General features: G+C 48.4%; 1 protein-coding gene across 1 annotated transcript in view; it reads right to left on the reverse strand.

Moving 5' to 3' along the window:
• Window positions 1–263: 263 nt before the first annotated feature.
• Window positions 264–23,523, reverse strand: part of NCAPD2 (non-SMC condensin I complex subunit D2) — a 72,039-nt gene continuing 48,779 nt past the window's right edge. Inside the window, exons 27-31 of the mRNA XM_024212080.3 lie at window positions 18,718–18,798; window positions 2,512–2,698; window positions 2,093–2,234; window positions 1,814–1,978; window positions 264–405 (exon numbers count right to left, since the gene is read on the reverse strand). Of these exons, the coding sequence (XP_024067848.1) occupies window positions 323–405; window positions 1,814–1,978; window positions 2,093–2,234; window positions 2,512–2,698; window positions 18,718–18,798 (658 nt within the window). The 3' untranslated portion in view covers window positions 264–322. The remainder of the gene's footprint in view (window positions 406–1,813; window positions 1,979–2,092; window positions 2,235–2,511; window positions 2,699–18,717; window positions 18,799–23,523) is intronic.

Here is a 23,523-nt window from a genome sequence, read left to right on the forward strand (position 1 = left end):
CTGCATAGGCACGGACCAACCGACACAGCTTGTTAGAAATCTCTGATCTCAGGCATATGGTGCACATGTGTTCCCACATGTGGAATATAGATAGGGACGGCACTCTAAGAACAGCTGTATGTTCAGCAAGTTTAAGACAAGTGTACCATCTGCAATGTGATGTAAGACCCCAAAGACTGAGCCCCTGTAAATCTCAGCTCTGCTATTTCCTCATTTACATGGTCAAAAGGCTACATGGTTGGTTTAACACAGAAGACAGAAGAGAAAATAAAACCAGTTTTATTTCTTATTAATAACTGAGACACATCTGTGAGATATTTTGTCACAGAGCACGGCAAGCAGAAGCTCGGGAAATGGGAGTCACCTTGCTTGGTGTTTCATCCTCTGTCAATTCGGCACAGAGTTCTAAGAGGGAGGAAGCAGAGTGTCAGTCACTGAGGAGACAGCATACCCATATACCCAGAATACCAGAGGACATAAGCAAGGGGGCCAAGGTTACTAGTAACCCAGAATATAATCTACAGCCCTCTGCAGCAAGGGGGCGTGGCCTCCTTCCCAGATGGACAGTCCCCTGGTGGCCAGAGCCAGGACACCCATGCCCGCCTCACCGGAAGCAGAGGGGTGGGACAGGAACCTGAAGTATAAAAGGCAGGCCCCTCCAGCTCAGTTGGAGAGGAGCTGCTGCAAGAGAAGGACATCTCTCATCCGTTGCTAGAGCTCAGACCCGACAGCAACCGCTGCAGCGCCCGAGATCTAGAGGGAATGCCAGAGCAGTGTTTGGCTGTGTTGCTGACTGACAGCCGTCCAGCGTGTTGCGGCCAGATTTCCCTGCTGACCCAGTGGCGGACCACTCTGCCACTGTTAGGGCCCTGGGCTTGGATGCAGTGGAGTCGGTGGGCCCGTGTCTCCCTACCCCAGCCACCTCACCCCTTGGGTGGCAGCCTCCCCACCATAGGCCAAGAGGCTTGTGTTTGTCAGCGGTCCACCCTGTTTAAGGGCCTGGGCCTATAGACTTTGCTGTCCCATCCAGTCTGAGGGCTTGGGCATAGGGACTCATTATTGTTCTGCCCTGACCCCAGGCCAGAGCCTCCTGACTTTTCTGCCCTGCCCGAGGGCTTGGGCTTCTGGACTTTACTGCTCTGCCCACAGGCCAGAGCCTCCTAACTGTGTGCTGCCCCACACTGCCTGAGGGCTGGGGCTTATAGACATTTCTGCTCTACCCCGCTGAGTGACAGAGACCCCAGTGCTAATTCCCCCCTGAGGCCTTGTGGCAAAGGGGCATGGCCTCCCTCCCAGACAGCTGTGAACGCCTTACACCCCCAAGAGATGATGGGATCATTTGGGACTGGGAACCTAGGAGGAACATGCAAAGAAAGCCTGAGAGGAACTTTATTATTATTAGAGCTGAGTGAATAATTGATTTTTCAGTTCGGTGGCCTTAATGGAAAATCCATAAAAAATTCAGTTTGTTTTGAACCGAACAGAATTTTTTTCTGTTTTTCTTGACTAAACAAACAAACAAACAAAAGTGGCCAGGATGAAGAAAGTATTGACATTTTTTAAGCAAAATATTTTGGAAGTGTCAATTCAAAGTATGCCAATATTTGACATTTCCGATTTTCCCTCCCAGCTGAAACTATTTGCCAAATTTGACCCAAATTCATAAATAGTTTCAGAGGTTCAAAAAAATGCCAGCTCTCATTACAACATGGGCCTTAGCAATGGCAGCAACAACCCGCAAGATCCCATTAAAGGGCAGTCCGGGCTTCTTCCCCCACACCTCATAGCCTTCTAGCATGCGCAGAGTCCTTACCATCCTCAGGGCTGTTCTCCTCATCACTAGAGAAGGTGATGGCAGGTTTCTGAGATGAATGGCGCAGTGCGGCACCCTGGCAACGCCTGGACACACGGGATTGAGGTGTGATGAAAGAAGAGTCTGCATCTCTGTTGGCTATGCTCATGGGGCGGCGGCAGGAGCCTGCAAGAGAAGCAGAGAGGCCATGCTTCCAGAGAAACTCACAGCTACTCTGCCTGGATTGCAGGATAGGAGGAACAAAGAGGCCAGGACTGTGCAGCCTTAGGAAGAACATACCAGCTACTTGTCTCTTCTTTCCTGGTTCTAGCAAGGGAGTCTTGCCTCCCTCCTGGCATAGAGGCTCCTTGGGAACCTCTGTGGAATCCATACCATGGTTGTGGCAGGCATGGAGTTTCTGCTCCATCTCTTCAATCAGAGCCTGATACAGTGAGACAGAAGCTGATAAGTGGGGAGAGGGGAAGGGATTCCATGCTGCAGCCCAGATTCCCCCTGCACCTCCCAGCAAGCTCAGCAAACCCACCATGGGAGTTCCTTACATCTCAAGCTTTGTGATCCTTCATCATGGCATAGAAGCAGCTATATCTAGTCTTGCAGCTCATCATGGACAGTCACCTTGATTTTGGCCAGTACTAGTCTGGGATAGCTTGGAAGCAGAAGTACTCTTCCAATCTCGGAATTAGTTATCAGATTCTCACCTTGGTCTCTGGTCGGGTGACCGACCTGCGGAGTCGGCCCAGTGCAGCTAGGAAACAGTTATAGACAGCCAGGTCATGGAGCTTGTCAGCAAAACAATCAAAATTATCTTGCATCTTGCGGAGGCCTCGTTCAGAGAGAGGAAGCAAAGTGAGACAGTGAGAAAGGTCTCGATACTGACGCTCTGTTCTGGGGAAAACAAAGATTGTCTTCAGCTTCAGAGTGAAGGAGCATATACTAAGCAAGTTGCTCTATAACGGGTGCAATCTTATAAAATCAGTTTAACTGAATGTATAGGATTCATAGAATTTAAGGGCAGAAGGAACAATTAGATCATCTAGCCCAGTGGTTTTCAACCTGTGGTCTGCACACCCCTAGGAGTCCACAGGCTTTGTCTAAGATTTCCAAAGAGGTGTGCTCCTCCATTTGAAATTATTTTAAGGGTCTGAAAATGAAAAAAGTTTGAAAACCACAGATTTAGTCTGAACTGTATACCACAGCCTATTAAGTTTCACCTAGTTATTCATGTTGAGCCCAATAGCATGTGTTTGACTAAAGGCATCCAGTCTTGATCTGAAGATATCAGGAAATGGAGAACAGAATGGTTACTTATCCTACAATAACTGTGGTTTGAGATGTTGTAGTCAACGTGGATACCTCATGCACCCGAGCTCAGATCTTTTCTAAGTAGCGGTGTCAGTCAGAGCTCTGGATGCATCCGAAGTGGGTAGCTTCTTCCCTTGTGCAGAGTGTGATTTTGGGAAGAATGCTGATAAGCTAAATAATTTCCACTTAAACCAAACTACTTTGGGAATTAATCTCATAGGAGGTCTGAGTACTTTCTTGTCCTTGTAAAAGTAGGTATATATAGGAGTTTAGATATATACACATAGACTTTAAGGTCAGAAGGGACCATTATGATCATCTAGTCTGACCTCCTGCACAACGCAGGCCACAGAATCTCACCCACTCACTCCTGTAACAAACCCCTAACCTATGTCTGAGTTATTGAAGTCCTCAAATCGTGGTATAAAGACCTCAAGGTGCAGAGAATCCTCCAGCAAGTGACCCGTGCCCCACACTGCAGAGGAAGGCGAAAAACCTCCAGGGCCTCTGCCAATCAGCCCTGGAGGAAAATTCCTTCCCGACCCCAAATATGGCGATCAGTTAAACTCTGAGCATGTGGGCAAGACTCACCAGCCAGCACCCAGGAAAGAATTCTATGTAGTCACTCAGATCCCACCCCATCTAACATCCCATGACAGACCATTGGGCATATTTACCTGCTAATAATCAAAGATCAATTAATTGCCAAAATTAGGCTATCCCATCATACCATCCCCTCCATAAACTTATCAAGCTTAGTCTTGAAGCCAGATATGTCTTCTGCCCCCACTACTTCCCTTGGAAGGCTGTTCCAGAACTTAACTCCTCTAATGGTTAGAAACCTTTGTCTAATTTCAATTCTAAACTTCCTAATGTCCAGTTTATATCCATTTGTTCTTGTGTCCACATTGGTACTAAGCTTAAATAATTCATCTCCCACCCTGATATCTAGCCCTCTGATATATTTATAAAGAGCAATCATATCTCCCCTCAGCCTTCTTTTGGTTAGGCTAAACAAGCCAAGCTCTTTGAGTCTCCTTTCATAAAACAGGTTTTCCATTCCTCGGATCATCCTAGTAGCCTTTCTCTGTACCTGTTCCAGTTTGAATTAATCCTTATATGAGTGCCTGAGAGCACATTCGCTTTTGGCCAAGGTAATGGCCACCAAAAAGACCATAGTGTGGGTGATATGGTGGATGCAGCACTGAGCGGGGTTCAAAGATAAAGTTTTCATATAGTGCCCTAGGAGGATGATATTGAGGTCTCATGAATTTCAACAGGAGTTTGAATTTGTGGGTGATTCTTCCCCAGACAATAATGTGGGTGTTATTTCAGCTTCATCCCCCTCTGATAATGCTATCCGATTCCATTACAACTTTGAAATTGCTTTCAGTAGCTTTGGCAGAAGCCACTCATCGGCTTTTCAACATTTTAGAAAGTTAGAGACACAAGACTGGAGAGGTAATAGTGACGGTGGCCCCCATAAGGCTTTATGGAATATGCTTATGATTGTATAGGATTGTACTGGAATATGTTTTAGGCTACATATGCCATGTAATAGATCTATGTAAAGGTTATGATCTACTGAATGTATTCATCCTATTTGTATGTATGTATCATTTTTGTATTCAAAGTTATGAATATTGGCTATGTACTGGCTTGATTTTAACTAGCCTAGTAGAGCATTTGGTCAGCTTCTTGAGAAAAGTGCAAATTAAGTGCCAAATCAAAAACCACTTAAGCCAACAATGAACTTGAAGATGCCAATCCACATCTGAGCCTTCCCAGGAATGTGGCTTGGCTGGTAAAAACTGAGTCATGCATGGACATGTGGCTTGCCCATGTGACTCCAAAACTCCATCTTGAAGCTGGACTTTGCATAGGAGAGTGGAGGGGGTCTCCACCCTCAAGAGAAAGTCTATTTAAGCCTGTGGGAGACCCCTCCATTTTGTCTTCAGCTGGCTGAAGGGATAGCTTCTCCACCCCCAAGGATACCTGAAAGAAACTGGAAGAAAGGACAGTAACTACTGGGGGTGTGAGTGATTGCTGGACCCAGACTAGAAAGCAACTAGTCTGTAAAAGGAAGCTTACTGGAATTCCTCTAAGGGTGAGGTTCTTGTCTGTACTGTTTTCTTACGGTATTAAGCTTAGATTTGCGTGTTTTATTTTATTTTACTTGGTAATTCACTTTGTTCTGTCTGTCACTACTTGGAACCACTTAAATCCTACTTTCTGTATTTAATAAAATAACTTTTTACTTCTTAATTAATCCACAGTATGTATTAATACCTGGAGGGGGCAAACAGCTGTGCATCTCTATCAGTGTTATAGAGGGTGAACAATTTATGGAGTTTACCCTGTATAAGCTTTATACAGGGTAAAACGGATTTATTTGGGGTTTGGACCCCATGGGGAGTTGGACATCTGAGTGTTAAAGATAGGAACACTTCTGTAAGTTGTTTTCAGTTAAGCCTACAGCTGTTAGGGGACATGGTTCAGACCCCGGGTCTGGGTTTGCAGCAGGCTAGCGGGTCTGGCTCAAACCAGGCAGGGCACTGAAGTCCTAAGCTGCCAGGGCAGGAAAGCAGGGGCAGAAGTAGTCTTGGCACATCAGTTGGCAGCCCCAAGGGGGTTTCTATGATTCAACCCGTCATAGTAATATTTTAATCAGACCAACTTCTCTTTTTTGATAGTTGTTTTGGGTTTCTTGATGATCTCCCAGGTAGGTTTTCTGGATTTTTTTTTCCTTCCAGGATGTGGGAGCATCCGATTACTTTTTTGAGGTGGACCCTTCTGGAATATCTTAGAAAATTGTTGGTTCCCCCCCCCCGAGCTTCTCTGAATAAGAGTGGCAATTATCAAGCAGCAATGTTGAGATATCAATTTCACCTTTTGGAAAAGATTTCATTTTTCACCAAAAATCTTTCAGAGAATTGACGGAAATTAATTAGTGTCCTCAACAGAAAAAGTCAGAATGCTGCAATACATGCACTTAGAGTGCCTTCTGATATTTCAGACATTGCTTCCAGATTGATTGCTTCCTCAATACCTCTCTATAGGTGTGCATGGTTAAGATCTTTGTTGTTACCTATAGAGACAGTCTAGAATACAAAACCTTCCTTTTGAAGGGGATGGTCTCTTCAGTGCTAAACCTGATGAAGTTTTAGAAAAAATGGAAGACAAAGTCTTCTACTAGATCTTAGTTTGCTACAATCTTTTAGCAGGAAATCTGCTCCTATGTTCAGATACCACATTCATTGCACCGCAACACTCTTCTGACAACAAAAATTACTACACGACCCCAGGAGGGGAGACTGAAGCATGAGCCCACCCAAGCTCCCCCACCCTGGGTGGGGGTGCAAAGTTGAAGCCCAAGGGCTTCAGCCCCAGGCAGGGAGCCTGTAACCTGAGCCCCACAACCCAGGGTGGAAGCACTCAGGCTTTGGCTGAGGCCCCAGGTGGTGGGGCTCAGGCTTCGGCCTTGGGCCCCAGCAATTCTAAGCCAGCCCTGGCGACCCCATTAAAATGGGGTTGTGACGAAGTGGGACTGTTCTTAATGTTTCCTCTGAATACTGTAGGGATGCCTCAGTTTCCCCTATGCATTTCTTAAGTCGCTAGGTGATGGGATAAGGGGTGTGATTGTTGCAGAGCAAAGGGCCAGTGCACATAAATGGCTGACATTCTGTCTCCTGGCAACTAATGGCCTGGACCCTTCCCCCTGCAAGGAGATAGCTAAAGGTGTTGGAGAACAAAGGAAAGGAATCAGGTGACCTCCTGGCCCGGGAAAGGGACAAAGCCCAGAGGAGGAGGGGCTGGAGGGTGAGTCAGTTGGAGCTAGCTGGGGACGAGGAGTGAAGTGTAGACGAGGGTGTCTGGCTCACTGCCCCCCAAAATGGAAGCGGCTGAGGGGTCTTATTCTCTGTACCTACAAGCTCTGTTTTAGACCGTGTTCCTGTCATCTAATAAACCTCTGTTTTACTGGCTGGCTAAGAGTCACGTCTGACTGCAAAGTTGGGGTGCAGGACCCTCTGGCTTCCCCAGGACCCCGCCTGGGCAGACTCGCTGTGGGAAGCGCACGGAGGGGCAGAGGATGCTGAATGCTCCAAGGTCAGACCCAGGAAGGTGAAGCAATGTGAGCTTCTTGCCCTGAAGACAGTCTGCTCACAGAGAGGAGACTTCACCAGAGTCCTGATTGGCTTTGTAGGGAGCAGTTCCAGAGCATCGCCCGGGGACCCCGTGACAGGGATAGTGACCCACTTTGGGGTCCCGACCCACAGTTTGAGAACCACTGCCATAGGCAGTACTGTCCACCCTGTTCCTCTTCTGACCAAAAAAGACAAATACCAGTAGCAGCAACAATCCTCTCCTCAATCTCAATAGAGGAAGAGAGCCTTCAAACCTCAGATAAGAACAAAAAGAGTTCTTCAGCTAAGTCTTCATTGCCTAATGTTAGACCACAGGTTTGACAGGAAAATTCAGGGCTGCAAAACAATCGGAGTTCTACCCATATTTTTGGAGACTGCCTGTCATTTCTACAATGTATGGAACATTATCACCTTGGACAGATGGGTCTTGGACACAAGGATTTGAACTGGATAGTTAAACCTTCCCTTCCTCCACACAACCCCCCACTCAACTCCCTTTTCTGTACTAAGGACAGAAATACAGACTCTATTACAAGCAACAGCGACAATTAAAAAAAGAAAAAGACAATTACCTTTTCCGTAACTGGTGTTCTTCAAGATGTGTTGCTCATGTCCATTCCACAATAGGTGTGTGTGCTCGCCACGTGCACTGGCGCCGGAAGTTTTTCCTCTAGCAGTACCTGTAGGGGAGCGCCCCTAGCAACTCCTGGAGTGGCACCTCTATGGCGGGGTATAAGGGATGCTGCGCACTCCCCCCCCATCCTCAGTTCCTTTTTACCAGACAACCCCAACAGAGGGGAAGGAGGGTGAGATGTGGAATGGACACGAGCAACTCATCTTGAAGAACACCAGTTACGGAAAAGGTAACTGCCTTTTCTTCTTCGACTGATTGCTCATGTGCATTCCGCAATAGGTGATTACAAGCTATATCTGTTGGAGGTGGGTAGGAGTTCACAAATTCTTGGGACGGAGCACAGCCCTGCCAAACCTGGCATCCTCCCTAGTCTGGGTGACGATCACATAATGCGAGGTGAACCTGTGGACCAATGACCATGTGGCAGCCCTACAAATGTTCTGAATGGGGATATAGGCTAAAAAGGTAGCTGATGTGGCTTGCACCCTAGTCAAGTGTGCCCTCACAATCGGCGGCGGGGGGACTCCCGCCAGGTCGTAACAGGTACGAATACATGAGGTGATCCAGTTGGAGAGCCGCTGAGTGGAGACCTCTCATGCGTTTGAGAGGCATCCCGAGGCAATGAACAGCTGCGAGGACTTCCTGAATGGCTTTGTACGTTCCAGGTAAAAGGCCAGAGCCCATCTCACATACAGCATGTGGAGGCGGCGCTCCTCACTGGACGCATGGGGTTTGGGACAGAGCACCCACAGGAAGATGTCCTGACCCATGTTGTCGGTGGAGACCACCTTGGGAAGGAATGAAGGATGCAGTTGGAGCTGGACCTTATCCTTATGGAACACCATGTACGGGGGTTCGGAGGTCAGGGCCCTGAGCTCCGAGACCCATCTAGCTGATGTGATTGCCACCAGGAAGGCTACCTTCCACGAGAGGTGCGACCAGGAGCATGTAGTTAGCGGCGCAAATAGGGCACCCGGCAACCGGGCGACCCATCAACTGGGCCAGCACCAAGTTCAGGTCCCACTGCGGGACTGGGGGCCTAACGTACGGGAAGAGACGATCCAATCCCTTAAGGAATTGGCCAGTCATACATGGGAGAATACTGTGTGTCCCTGCACCGGCAGGTGGAAGGCCAATATGGCCGCCAAGTGCACCTTGGCGGACAAGGGCACTAGGCCTTGGGCTCTAAGGTGAAGGAGGTAGTCTAAAATGAGTTGGATCGGAGCAGCCATGGGGCAAAACGCCCCGATCAGCTGCCCACCAGGAAAACCAAGACCACTTCGCCAGGTAGACCCGACGTGTGGAGGGCCATCTGCTTTCCAGGAGGATGCGCTGAACCTCTTCCGAGCACGTCCTCTCCTCCCGGCCTAACCATTGAGCAGCCAGCTGTAAGGTGGAGTGCCGCTAGGTTGGGGTGGAGGAAGCGGCCCTGTTCCTGGGAGAGCAGGTCTGAGCAGGACGGCAACGGCCACAGCGGGGAGACAGCCAGACTCGTGAGAGTCCTGTACCAATGTTGCCTGGGCCATGCTGGGACAGTCAGGAGGACCTGGACCCTGTCCATTTTTATCTTCCCCAAAACCTTGCTGATCAACGGGATCTGGGGGGAGGCATAGAGAAGCTGGCCCGACCACAATAGGAGGAAGGCATTGGAGATGGCGCCTGCACCCTAGTCCCCCCTGGAGCAGAAGCGGGGACACCGGCAGTTCTGCCGTGTCATGAACAGGTCCACCTGGGGAGTGCCCCACTTTTGGAAAATCCTGTGCACCACCTCTGAGCGTAGTGACCACTCGTGCTGGGAGGAGAAGTCTCAGCTCAGGCGATCCGCCCGCGGGTTCCGGGTGCCCGGTAAATGGTGAGCTTCCAGGCAAAAATCGTGAGCTATACGGAAGTCCCACAGCCTGAGGGCTTCCTGGCAGAGGAGCGGGCCCCACCTTGCCTGTTGATGTAAAACATCAAAGCCGTGTTGTCCATGAGAACCCTGTCCACTCTGCCCTCCAGGTACAAGCAGAAGGCTGCTCATGCCAGACGGACCGCCCTGAGCTCCTTGACGTTTATATGCAGGGCAAGGTCCTGCGTGGACCACAGACCTTGGGTCTGAACATTCCCTACGTGTGCTCCCCACCCCAGGTCCAACGCGTCAGACACCAGCTCCACTGATGGGGGCCTGCCCCTGAACGGGACCCCGTGGATCATGTTCCCCGGGAAGGACCACCATTGTAAGGAGGTGATCACCGGTTCGGGCACAGTGAGGACTTTGTCCATCCTGTCTCTGGATTGGGAGAACACCGAAGCCAACCAGAGCTGGAGGGGCCTCATCCTGAGTCTGGCGTGGCGAACCACATGTGCGCATGCTGACATGTGACCCAGGAGCTCGAGGTACGCTCTGGCTGTGGTCACAGGGAACCTTGTGACTGTGCCAATGAGCTCCCTTAGGGTCTTAAACCTGTCCGGTGGGAGGGAGGCCCTGGCCAATATCGCGTACAGGACTGCCCCAATAAACTCTATGCGCTGCACTGGGACTAACGTGGACTTGGTGTCATTTACCAACAGGCCCAGAGTGGCGCATGTGGACAGGAGTGCCACGTGATTCTGCACCTGCGACCTGGAGCGGCCCTTGACCAGCCAGTCATTGAGATAGGGGAAGATCTGGTCCCCGTGACGTCTGAGGTAGGCCACTACCACAGACATGCACTTTGTGAATACCCTGGGAGCAGTGGACAGGCCAAACGGGAGGATTGTAATTTGGTGGTGTTCCTGCCCAACCGTGAAACAGAGAAAACGTCTGTGCCCCTCAAAAATATGAATGTGGAACTACTCATCCTGCAGATCAAAGGCAGTGTACCAATCCCCGGGATCCAGGGAGGGGATGATGGAGGCCAGAGAGACTATGTGAAACTTGAGCTTTACCATGTACTGGTTCAGGCCTCGCAAGTCCAGGATGGGCCTGAGCCCCCCTTTGGCCTTCAGGATAAGGAAGTAGCAGGAGTAGAAATCCTTGTGTCTGAACTTCACTAGTACCACTTCCACCGCTCCTAAGCCAAGGAGCCGCCCCACCTCCTGCTTGAGCAGGGCCTCCTGAGAGGGGTCCCCCAGGAGGGACGGGGAGTGGGAGGGCGGGGTAGAGGTAAACTGGAAGGTGTAGCCCTGGGAGACAGTGTTGAGGACTCATCGGTCCGAGGTCGGCCGCGACCACTCCAGGAGAAAAGCACATAACCGGTTGGAGAATATTTAGCGTGGGTGGCCTGGGTGGGAGCCTGCTGCGGCTTAAAACTTGGTCCTGGCCAGAGCCGGGACATAGAGGCCAAGGGTCTTAAGCGTTGTGCAGGAATCTTTCACAGCGTGCAATTTCACGTCCGTCTGTTCCGCAAACAGGGCCTTGCCATTGAATGGAAGGTCCTGTAAGAAGTTCTGCGCCTCGCTGGACAGCCCAGACAGCAGGAGCCATGACGCCCTCCTCATGGGCACCACAGAGGCCAAACACCTTGCAGCCATATCTGCGGCATCCGACGCTGCCTGAAGGGCCGCCCTGGCAGCCGCTGTACCCTCCTCCAGAGACTTGAACTCCTTTTTGTCACGCTCTTGGAGGGAGTCTTCAAATTTGGGCAGAGAGCCCCACAAATTGAACTTGTATCCCCCCAGGAGGGCTTAGTGGTTCGCCACCCTTAACTGGAAACTCTAGGACAAATAAACCTCTCCCCCAAATAGATCCAGTCTCCTTGAGTCTTTATTCTTAGGAGTAGGGGCTGGTTGGCCCTGCCTCTCCCTGTGGTTGACCGACTCAACCACCAGGGAGTTAAGGGCAGGGTGGGTATACAGGTATTCATGCCCCTTGGCAGGCATGAAATACTTCTGTTCCACCCTCTTAGAGATGGGGAGCAAAAAAGCCAGGGTTTGCCACAAGACATTCGAAATCTTTGCCACCCCTTCACAGAGTGGGAGGGCCACCCTACGTGGTGCCGAGGCCGAAAGGACGTTGAAGAGGGAGTCCGCGGGTTCCTCCATCTCCTCGGCTTGAAGGTTAAGGCTTGATGCCACCCTTTTCAACAGTTCCTGGTGGGCTTTAGAGTCGTCCTGCAGGAGAGGTGGAGGAGGGGCCCTAATCACATCAGGGAATGAGGAGGATGGGGGTGCAGTACTCTGCATAACCACTGGTGGCACAGGACCCACCACTTGGATCCCCCTCTGGGCGCAGAACTGGTGATGAAAGCCCCACCGACTCCTTCCTGGGAGGCTGAGATAGGGAGACCGAGATAGGGAGACCGACGGTCTCTCCGAGGCTCCGGCCACCGAGTGAGCCATGACCGGGGGCCCCATTGGTACCACGGTGCCGGCCAAGGAGCCAGGTGCCACTGCACCTGCTGTGGCACCGGCAGAGCAGGCTGTTCAGCCTGACTAGCCTGTCCCATTGACTAACGGCTGCGAAGGGAGGCCGGGCTGGCATACAATCTGCCGCTATCCTGGGACCGGGAAGAGCGGTGTCGTCAAGAACGGTGCTAACCACAAAACCGTGATCCCGGCGTGGAGGAGCGGGAGTACTGCCAGTAGCAGCTGCTCTGCGATAGGCTCTGACGGGCGGATCCGCAACGGCAAGGTGACGGCGATCGATACCTGGAACTGTGGGAGCGGTGCCGCAGCGGGGACCTCGAGCGAGATGAAGAACGGGAATGGCGTCGATGCCCGTACCCCGACAGGCTACGGTAGCCTCGGAGACAAGGACTCCCGGTGCTGTCTGTCCCGGTCTCGACGGGGCATGCTCTCCTCGCGAGGTCTACGGTCCCTTGAGGCGGAGCAGTGCTTGGAACCCCTGCCAGTCAGTACCCAGCCAGACAACATGGTGGGGGTCGACGGGGACCGGCACGGACTGCACACAGGGCGGTCGCTGAATGGCATTGGGAACGTTCCCTAGACCGTGAACCGTACCAACCAGGCAGCGACTGTCGGGATCCAAGCGGTGGCTTGCCTCTGGACTGGGGAGCCAACAGTGGCGGTGCCCCTAGTACTGGCAGAGACATAACATCCTGGGCCGCTTGCAGAGCCTCCAGGCATCAACATCCAGGGAGGTTGACGCAGAGTGGGCCGGGCTACTCCACTCAACCTGAGTTGAAGGCCAGGAGGCTGACAGGGACCGAGAACTGCCCAACGTAGGTCTAGTCTGTCCCCCGGTCTTACGCCGGTGTCTTGGTGGAGAAGACCTCTTAGCTTTCTTGGAGCATCCTGCGGATGGGGAGCAGTGCTGGCTGGTGGAAGGCACCGACGGGTCACCGCGCACCGACGCCCCGGTGCTTGGTGCCGACTTGGAGCAGCACAACGGAGTCAGGGTCAAGGCCGATTCCATCAAAATGGCTCGGAGCCAAATGTCCCATTCCTTCTTGGTCCGAGGCTTGAAGGATCTGCAAATCTTGCAGCGATCGCTGAGATGGGTTTCCCCTAGACAGCGTAAACAGTCCGCGTGCAGATCACTCACGGGCATCGGCCGCTTGCAAGTGTCACACGACTTAAAGCCCGGGGCATACCCCGACCCGGGCGCACTAAACTAAGTCTAAACTAGACTACTTTAACTATAGGTACTACTAACTATGAACTAACAGAGTCCAAGAGGGAAGCTGCAGCCAAGCTGGAGCAGAGCAGTTCTTTCACACCTTCACTGGTGGCAAGAAGAAACTGAGGGTGGGGGAGCGTGCAGCGCCCCTTATACTGCACCATAGAGGCGCCACTCCAGGAGTTGCTAGGGGTGCTCCCCTACGGGTACTGCTGGGGAAAAACTTCCGGCACCAGTGCACATGGCGAGCAAGCACACCTACTGTGGAATACGCACGAGCAATCACTCAAAGAAGAAGTTCCATTAAGTTTCAACATGGGATTTTCCTCATTTTCTTATCCCAAAGGATAGATGTCAGACTGATTTTACATCTCAGGAATCCAAACAGATATCTGAAAGTTCTAATTCAGAATGCTAATTCTCATATCACTTATCCCCTCCCTTTCTACTTTGGATGGATTTGCTGCTCTCGATCTCAAGGATGCTTACTCCCATATTTGTAAAATACCATCTCAATGTAAATATTTTCATTTCACCCTTGGTCAGGACTATTTTCAATACAAGCCTTTCCCGTGGTGCTCAGAATTTTTACCAAATGCCGTTCTGTGGTAGCAACATATCTGAGCAGATTTTGTTTTGTTTTCTTCCCATATTTAGACGATTGGCTCCTAAAGGCTTCTTCTGAAGAGGAAATGAGAAATACCATTCAGTTCACTTGTTCCCTGTTCAATTTGAGCCTTCTAATAAACAAGAAGTCTCTACTGTCACCATCTCAGAGAATCTCCTTCACTGGTGTAATTATTAAGTTGCACTCCAGCATTCAGAGATTACTTCCAAAGCCCTCTCAAAGTGGTTCATGACCCCATTTTAATGGGGTGACTTTCTTAGTCACATATGTTGAGGCCTAGTAATGAGGCCACTTCAAACACTGTATATCAATGAATCCCAAACTCAGTATGGGTGGTGTGTTCAAAATATTCAAATATTGGAGTGACGATTCTCTAACATGGTGGCTGAGATCAGAGAATGTTCTCAAAGGAGGTTTTATCCTCCTACTGTAATAGTTATATCAGATGTGACCTCCAACCGACTCTGGAAATATTGCAGCAATTTATTAATTCGACGCCTGTGGAATCACCAAGAATCCCATTTGCACATAAATGTGTTAAAACAACTGAGGGCCATCTGTCTAGCTCTCAAGTTGTTCCTCCAAGTAAAGAATTCAGTTGTTCAAGTTGCCACGGACAATAGAATCATAGAATATCAGGGTTGGAAGGGACCTCAGGAGGTCAACCCCCTGCTCAAAAGCAGGACCGATCTCCAGACAGATTTTTGTCCCAGATCCCTAAATGGCCCCCTCAAGGATTGAACTCACAACCCTGGGTTTAGCAGGCCAATGCTCAAACCACTGAGCTATCCCTCCCCCGGGATATATGTCAGCAATGTATTATGTGACGGAGCTCGTTTATCTTAATTTTGCAAGGAGGCGATAATGCTATGGAACTGGTGTATTCTATACAGCATTTATTAGTGAGAGATCACAACAAGATTGTTGATTGGCTGAGCAGAGATTCCATGCAACTGCATGAGTGGTCACTGAAGGATTCAGTGATTCAGATTATTTTCAACCTTTTGGGCTGCTGAAATATCAGTCTTTTTATCACCAGATTAGATACCAAATGTCCTTGTCTTTGTTCAAGTGTGGGCTCAGTCAGTCAGTTTGTAACTGAGTTGTTGTAGCAACCTTGTTGATCCCAGGATATTAGAAAGGTGGATGAGGTATTATCTTTTATTGGACCAACTTCTAACGACAAGACCTCACCCCAGATTTCTTTAATTTCTGACTTTCCATGTTAATATATTAACCTACCAGTCTTCTTTCCTAGACCCCATACTTAAAGGTGAATCCAAATTGCATGCTTTTGATGTAATGAGAGTTTTATCCTAGTTTCTGGACAGGACTAAGACTTCAGCATAGGAAATAAACAATTTGGGAAAGTCCCTGGACACTACAAAGGTCAAACTATTTCTGCCCAGTCGTTTTCTAGATGACTTAGACAGCGTATAGTGAAGAGTTATAAGATTTCTTCCCACTCTCCCCTTGCTGGTCTTTAGGGCTCACTCTACAAGTTCAGTTGCTGCAGCATGTGCTCAGCACTTTCCTCTTATTGAAAATATGTAAAGCTGCTACTTGTGGTTCAATTCACACTTTCATTAAACATGGCAGCCAGAGCTGTTGCTTAGTTTGACAGAGTGGTAAACAAATCCTTGTTTAATTAGGACTCAATATCCCTCCATCCATTCTTGAATGCCAAACTATCCCAAGAGTGGGAATATGCAGAGGACACTCAAAAGTTACATACATGTAACCAGATTTCTTTGAGATGGACTCTGTCTAATCACACTCCCTTGTCCACCTTGGGAATGGAGGTTGTTCATAAGTCTGAAGTGTTCAGAACTCTGTACAAAACATTGGTTAAGTCAATGTTTAGTTGTAAACCTTTGAAAGATTACAGCTTTGAAACTTTACTACTATGCTGCTTTTAACCATCTTAATTTAAATGAAACAAGCACAGAAACAGTTTCCTTACTTTGTCATTTTTTAAAAACTTTTCCTTTATTTCTTTAGTACTTTACGTTTAACACAGTACTGGACTGTATTTGTTTCCCTCCCCACTGCCCTTCCCCCACTGCTGCCTTATTGTGTACTTACAGTTCCAAATGAGGTGTGTGGTTGACTGGTCAGTTTGTAACTCTGGTGTTTGTAACTGAGGTTATACTGTAATACTATTAAAACTCTGCTCGAATGTTGAGGGGAAGGGTAGGAGAATCATGTGAGTACTCTAATAGACATTGCTACCAGAAAGTTCCATCATCCAAACGGCACCAAGAGGCACATCCCAAGAGCTGAATACACAGAGTGCATCTCGAAGAACTCCTGTTACATATAGGTAACCTTCATTTCTTCTTCAGGAGTCCTCTGCATATTCCCACAGCAGCAGGGGGATGTGGACCTCTCTGGATCTCTTGGATCCATAGCTATGAACAAAGTGTCCTAATACTTCTACTTGCTAGATAGCGAGGATTTTAGAATAAGTTTTAGAGCAGCTTAAAATATTTACTGGAAAGAATGACAGATCTGAAGATGAAGCAGCATAGTTTTAACAGACGTGCATTGTGCTCTGCAGTCTTCTCAGTAGAGCTGGTACCAGGGAGTTTGAAGCATGGATAGTGAATACTATGATATTACAAGTAGAAGATACTGATGCCATAGAAGACATCACTAAAACAGATTGCTGTAGTAACACAAAATCTATGAAAGTAGTCAATACAGCTAGTGGCTGTCTGGATGAGCTCAGTACCAATGAAGTCAATATCACAGAGATTGTGCTGGCAGAGACCTGGGTTAAGTCTTTTCCCACAGGGCCACGACCAGAATCACAATTGATGCTCAGGGACCTCCTGCAAAATTTTGATGCACCCTTAATGTCAGATGGCCTGGAATTTTTACAAGCCTGAACAGCAGGACTGGAGATGGTGATCTGTGCAGCTTGTCCATGTGATGTTTAAGCTCCCATATGAGGTCTGACCTAAGGCTTGTCATGCAAGCTTGACAATAAGGACAATGAAGCTGCAGGGACTGACCTTGAGGTTCCTCGATCTTTAGAAGCATCCAGTGGTGAGAAGTCAGGATCAGAGTCAGTATGAATGGACTATTCATTCAATTAGAGGTGCCATGAGGCAGGACTCCTTAGCCCACTATATTCTTTTTGAAAATGACCGACAGGTGTCAATATGGTCAGGGATGTGATCCTCCCCTAGGCAAAATAAGCACCAGGTGTGCCCATCTTTTAACATGATGAGAAACAAAACAAAAAAAAGTTTTGATTTGTGATCTGTTATTATTACAGGAGAAGCAAAAAACAAAACCCGAAAAACAAAATAAAAGTATCCAAACTAGGAAGAAAATTAACAGAAGTACTAACACTACATTAAACCGCACTGCTAACTATCACTAACCACTTTAAAATATTTTACAAATAATGCACAGTGATGAATAAGAGTGAGAATATGCTGACTCTTAGCAATGGGCAGTGAGAAGGAACTGGGGCACAATTGGGGCAGCTCTGCCCTTTGTGATGTCCCCCCACCAACAGTGAATATGTTTACAGACTATCTCTTGAAGAACCATTGTGGCCAGAGTTGGGGTTAATGTGTCTGTTTGGTCAAGATGAAGACTCCTTTGATGAAGGAGGATGGTGAAGTGCCTCCAGAACTCTCTTCTTGCTCACAAAGATCTTCCGGTAGCATCAGGCCTGGCCACTGATGCTACTGGCAAGAGAGACCAATTACTTTTTCCTCAACATTTACAATATGGATCTGCTTCTAGACATATGGAATGGTGGACCCTAGTAATCTTAGCAAGGCCAAGATAGCGAGTTATAAGGTTACTGACCAGGTTGCAGTTGGCCAACTGCAGTTGGCCAGTTGTGCAGATGCTTAGAACAGGGCTCTTCCAGAATTTCTGAGAGTTCCACTCCTGACCTGAGAGGAGAGGGATCCCTACTTGATGTAAGAGAAGAGTTGAAGCTAGGAGATGGTGAATAGGGACACACCTCCTGGAACAGTCATGCTGAATGCAGAGATCGTGTCAAGGATCCTGGTGCTGGCTCTGGATTTTGAGGTTTTTAAACGTTCTCTTCTTCCCACTCAAACCTTGGTGCCTGCTTGCTAGGGTACTGCTAGATGGCCTTCTTGACTCCATCTTGGCTCCTGCCTCCTCAGGATTAGGCACAACTTTCACAGACTGCTCAAGTAAATGTAATTAGAGCCTTAAATCTCTGGATTTTTAGGTGCAGGAGGTAGATCAAACAAACATATACTGGGGATATGTCCTTTCCCAAGGCAGAATAATGTGCATAGAAGATGCCTTTTCAAGGGCATAAGACCATTCATTGCATGGTGGACAGGATTTAAATCTTGACAGTTTGGAATCTGCTATGGCCTTCTGCAGTCAGGTCCTGCTGAAGTCATGTACCCTCTCCACTAATGACAGAATGATAACAGCAAACAGCTTTATAAATCTCAACAGTCCTTAATTTTTTTGTTTTAAAAGGAGGTGGGGAAAGGAAGATCCCAACCTAGAGCAGGGTCTGCAGAACTATCATGTCATATGGGCAGCACAATGGGAGCCTGACGCCATCCCCATGGGAGCAGGCTCACGCTCTGGTAGTCAGGGAACTCGCACTATACTCCTTGTCCTGGAAGTTAGAGTGCAACCCACCTGGCTGTCCGGAATCGCTGGCACAGCTTCTCCACCAGGCTCTCTGTCTGCTTGTCCTTTGTGATATAAGAGAAAAGGTGTCTGTAGGGAAAAAAAGGATTAGGAGGATGAGTGCAAAGAGAATTCCCACTTCTCCACACAGAGCCGCAAAATGGGGTCTTTGGGGATATTGCAGAACTGAGTGGAAGAGGAAAAGAAGCTGCAAGCACAGCTCAGTACTAATCATATTTTCCTAGGCAGCAGTATTGTGAATTTGGGTAACTGTCAGAGCTGCCATTGCAATATGAATTCAGACAAAACTTCAAGTTATAATTAAGATTGTGGCCCATAACACTGGTCTGTGTTCCCTGTACCCCTCCTCTGTGAATTTAAGAACTCAAACCAGAAGTGCAGCATTAAGGATACATGCCAAAAACCTGCAAACAGACCCCATTTTATGGCAATTCCTGCAGGACTGCATCCCATATATTGCAAGAGCATAACATTAAAAAACACCAGTTAAAAAGAAAGCACCAAATTTAAAGGGAAAGCTTTCCAAGAAGATTAACTCTAACACCATTGGGGCACCAGCAACTCATTGTTCTTTTGGTTGTGGGGAATATTTGCTTTCTGATCTGTGTAAATGACAGGAAGGTAATTTGAAGAAATTCCCAAATGAATATGGCAGCTGGAAGCAAAGCATCAGCTCATCATGGCTGAATTAATCTGTTAGCCAGCAGCAGTTACTCCCATGATCAGTATTGCATCACAGACCATACAGAGATCCAACTGGAGCACATGAAGAGGAGCCCTCATTAGGAGTTGTGATGGACATATGAAAAGAGGCAGGTAATGTTGAGGAGCAAGGTGTCGAGAGTTTCACTGTTCTTCTCTTTTGAGGAAAGTATTACCTTCAACTCTGCTATTCTCGGTTTTCCAAAGTTTACTGTTTTTTATTGTAACCAATGTTGTGATATTGGGGAATCAATTTAACCTTACCGTAAATTAGTCTTTACATAAAAGGGTGTGATGGGGTGGACTTGGCCTAGAGACCCCCTGCTGGAGGCCTCAGGGTACTGTCACACCTGTCCCAGGAAAGGAGCAAGGGAAGCAGCCAATCAGGGCCAAATAAAGAGGAGCTGCAGAGCCAGAGACATTCAGTTCCTTGCTGGAGCCAGAGAAGTGGAGTTGGTGCTCCTGGCTGGCCAAAGGGAACTGCAGCACTGCAGAGCTGGGCCCGAACACAAGAGAGCCCTGAAATAAGGGTGAAGCTTTGGTGAAGGCCGGGGCCACAGAGAAGTGGCACAGGGAACTGAAAACAGTTTTGTTAAAGGGACACAGTGGTGCGTGGCTGCTATTCTTAGGGTCCCTGGACCCAGAGAAGTGGGCAGGCCTTGGTCCTCCTCCCCCATAAGTAGGGCCCTACCAAATTCATGGTCCATTTTGCTCAATTTCAGAGTCATGGGAGTTTTAAATAGGCTGAAATCATGAAATTTTTAATCTGAAATTTCACGGTGTTGTTATTGTAGGGGTCCTGACCCAAAAAGGAGTTGCAAGGTCATTGTAGGAGGGATTGCAGTACTGCTACCCTTACTTCTATGCTGCTGATGGCGGCAGCATTGCCTTCAGAACTGGGCAGCTGAAGAGCAGCAGCTGCTAGCCAGGAACCCAGCTCTGAAGGCAGAGCCACCATCAGCAGCAGCGCAGAAGGAAGGATGGCATGGTATTGCCACCCTTATTCTGCAGAGCTGGGCCCTCAGTCAGCAGCTGCAACTCTCCGACTGCCCAGCTCTGAACGCAGCAGTGCAGAAGTCAGGGTGGCATGGTATGGTATTGCCACCCTGACTTCTGCACTGCTGCTGGCAGGACATTGCCTTTAGAGCAGGGCTCCCGGCCAGCAGCTGCCGCTCTCCAGCTGCCCAGTTCCGAAGGCAGTGCAGAAGTCAGGGTGGCAATACTGTGACCCCCTCCCCCCCCAAATAACCTTGTGATCCCCCTGGGCTTTTAGGTCAGGACCCTGAATTTGAGAAATGCTGTCTCCCCTGTGAAATCTGTATAATATAGGGTAAAAGCATGCAGAAGACCAGATTTCATGGTCAGTGACATGTTTTTCATGGACATGAATTTAGTAGGGCCCTACCCATAAGCCACAGGGGAAGTGGCCAACAATTGGATAGCAATAAGCCCCCGGAAAGGAAAATGAACTGTTAAGAGGCCTAGCTGGCGATCAGGGACCAGAACAGACGAAGAGGGCAAAACCATTGTCTCCAGGGAGGAAGCCCAGGGGGTACAGCCCAATACAAGGGCTGGGACTGTTTAAAGACCACAGATGCATCTGACCAGAAGGGCCACTCACAAGAGTGGAGTGCCATACTGTTACACAGGGTCTGCAGCCCTTCTCCAGAGCTTAGAGCAGAGCAGCACAGAAAAAAAAACCAAACAAAAAAACTTCTCACTGTGGTACAAAGGCAGCAAGACTAGGACTGATACACACATACAGGGAATAATTTGGGTGCCACCAATTGATCAGCTGTCTGTGATCTTGTGGGCATAGGTGACATCAGCCAGGATCTCCTCCCCAGCCCCAGCTCAGGTGTAGTGTGTGTGGTGCGTCAGCTGGGAGTAGGGAGCAGAGGGGCTGCATCGGGGAGAAAGAGCAGTCTGGGAGCCACTGAACAAAGCTCTTTGGGGTCTTGCCTGCTTCACTCAGCCCATTGTCCACCTCAGCTGCTCTAGATCTGCCAAGTGCCACTCATCTCACATTTACTTTTGATGTCACACACTCCCTTACACATAGGTGAAGGGAGAGCAAGACAGGAGCAGGATGCTGATGGCTGCTCCTTACCCCACTGCCAGCCTGGAACAGTTGTATCCTCCTCCCTTCCCACCAAAAAGGTGGGAGGCAAGAAGGGAGCAGCCACTCCACAGCTCAGCTCTGGTAAGCCCAGATCACAGGGAGAGGAACTTCAGAATCAATAACCCCCTGAACCTTCAAAGATGGTTGCTGCCAAGGACTCAACTATGCCCATTCCAGTTTCCTCAAGTCCGCATATGTTCCTAGCTTCCCCATCTACTGCTATAGCCACCCTAGCTGTATCCAACCCCCTGTATCGCTGCCTCCTCCCTAACTCTCCAGTCCTGTTCCCTCCATAACTGCAGTCACCTTGTGCACGAGCCTTTGGCTAGAGGTGGGGGGGGGGTATCTTGTTTCTGAGTGACTGCCTTCTCTGGGATCAGTTTATATTTTGAGCTCTCAGCAAGGACTAACATTAGAAGTTCTGGACCTTTTTTAAATACACAGAAATGGTAGCATCACCTACGGTGAAGGTTGCCCAAAACTTCCAATTAAAAAGAACTTGTTTTCAGTCACTTATTTGCCAAGCTGAAGTTTTCCATGATGGCTGCCTGTCTCAGGTAGTTTGGGGGAAAATTTTCCAACAAAATGTATTTCCCCACTATGTTTTTAACAAAACAAAAAACCCCCAAAAAAACCAAAACACTTACAACTGCATGAGCGCACTCCAGCAAAGCCCTTTAGTGGCTGCTTCATCTAAAAAGTGACAACCTAATATTGTTATCAGTTACTCCATTAGCTCAAGTGATTGAAGTCTGTACAGTGGATCAAAAGCTTCCAACACTGCTTGTGACCCATGTAGGTATCAATATGATACCACATGATGAAATTTGTTTCTTCAATTTGCTTTTTTAAAAGCCTATAAGATAACATCAAAAAATGACATTAAAGAAAATTAAAGTTACAAAGTCAAGCACTCAAAAGTTAGGAAATGTCACATTGAAGGTTTTCTATACAATATAAATCTGGGCCCCTTGTGCATATGCATGATACAGTCTTTAATTACATGTGCATATACTATACTATACTGTAATTACATGATTAGATGCTTCTATCCACAGGATCCCGCCTCATTCAATGCACTGGATGGACAGTGACCAGAGAATGAATCATGGATGGGTGATGAATGAGACTTGCCTGTAGAACTCCTTCCTTTCACAGGGCAGGCAGTTCCTTTTTTCAGATGCCTAATTTGAGACCTGGGGTCTGATTTGCAGCAGTGCTGAGCATTCACAACTGCAAATGAAGTCAATGAGAACACAGAAAATGCTATACAGTAACTCCTCACTTAACGTTGTAGTTATGTTCCTGAAAAATGCTACTTTAAGTGAAACGATGTTAAGCGAATCCAATTTTCCCCATAAGAATTAATGTAAATGGGGAGGGTGGGGGGGTTAGGTTCCAGGGAAAATTTTGTCACCAGACAAAAGACTATTTTATCTTATATTATACACATACACACAGTATAAATTTTAAACAAACAATTTAATACTGTACACAGCAATGATGATTGTGAAGCTTGGTTGAGGTGGTGGAGTCAGATGGTGGGATATTTCCCAGGGAATGCCTTACTGCTAAATGATGAACTAGCACTCGGCTGAGCCCTCAAGCGTTAACACATTGTTGTTCGTGTAGCCTCACATTCTACAAGGCAGCACAAATGGAGGGAGGGGAGTTAGCATGGCAGAGAGAGACAGAGACACACACCATGTGTGTGAGAGAGTGAGAGAAACGTGCATTGCCTCTTTAAGTACACTGCCTTTAAGTAGATCAGCAAGTTGAGACAGGAGCTGCTGCCAGCAAGCTCCCTCTGTCCTGAGCCCTGTCGTGTCTCTCCCACCCCCCCGCCACGCTCTGTGGAGATGGGGTACAGGAGCGGTGGGGCAGGAACAGGGGAGGGGGACACCCTGACATTAGCACCCCCCTTTCCCCCCTCCCACCGCATAACAAGCAGGAGGCTCCCAGGAGCAGCC

The sequence above is a fragment of the Terrapene carolina genome, unplaced genomic scaffold (assembly GCF_002925995.2).
Source record: "Terrapene carolina triunguis isolate 2854851 unplaced genomic scaffold, T_m_triunguis-2.0 Scaffold740, whole genome shotgun sequence".
Classification (NCBI taxonomy): domain Eukaryota; kingdom Metazoa; phylum Chordata; order Testudines; family Emydidae; genus Terrapene; species Terrapene triunguis.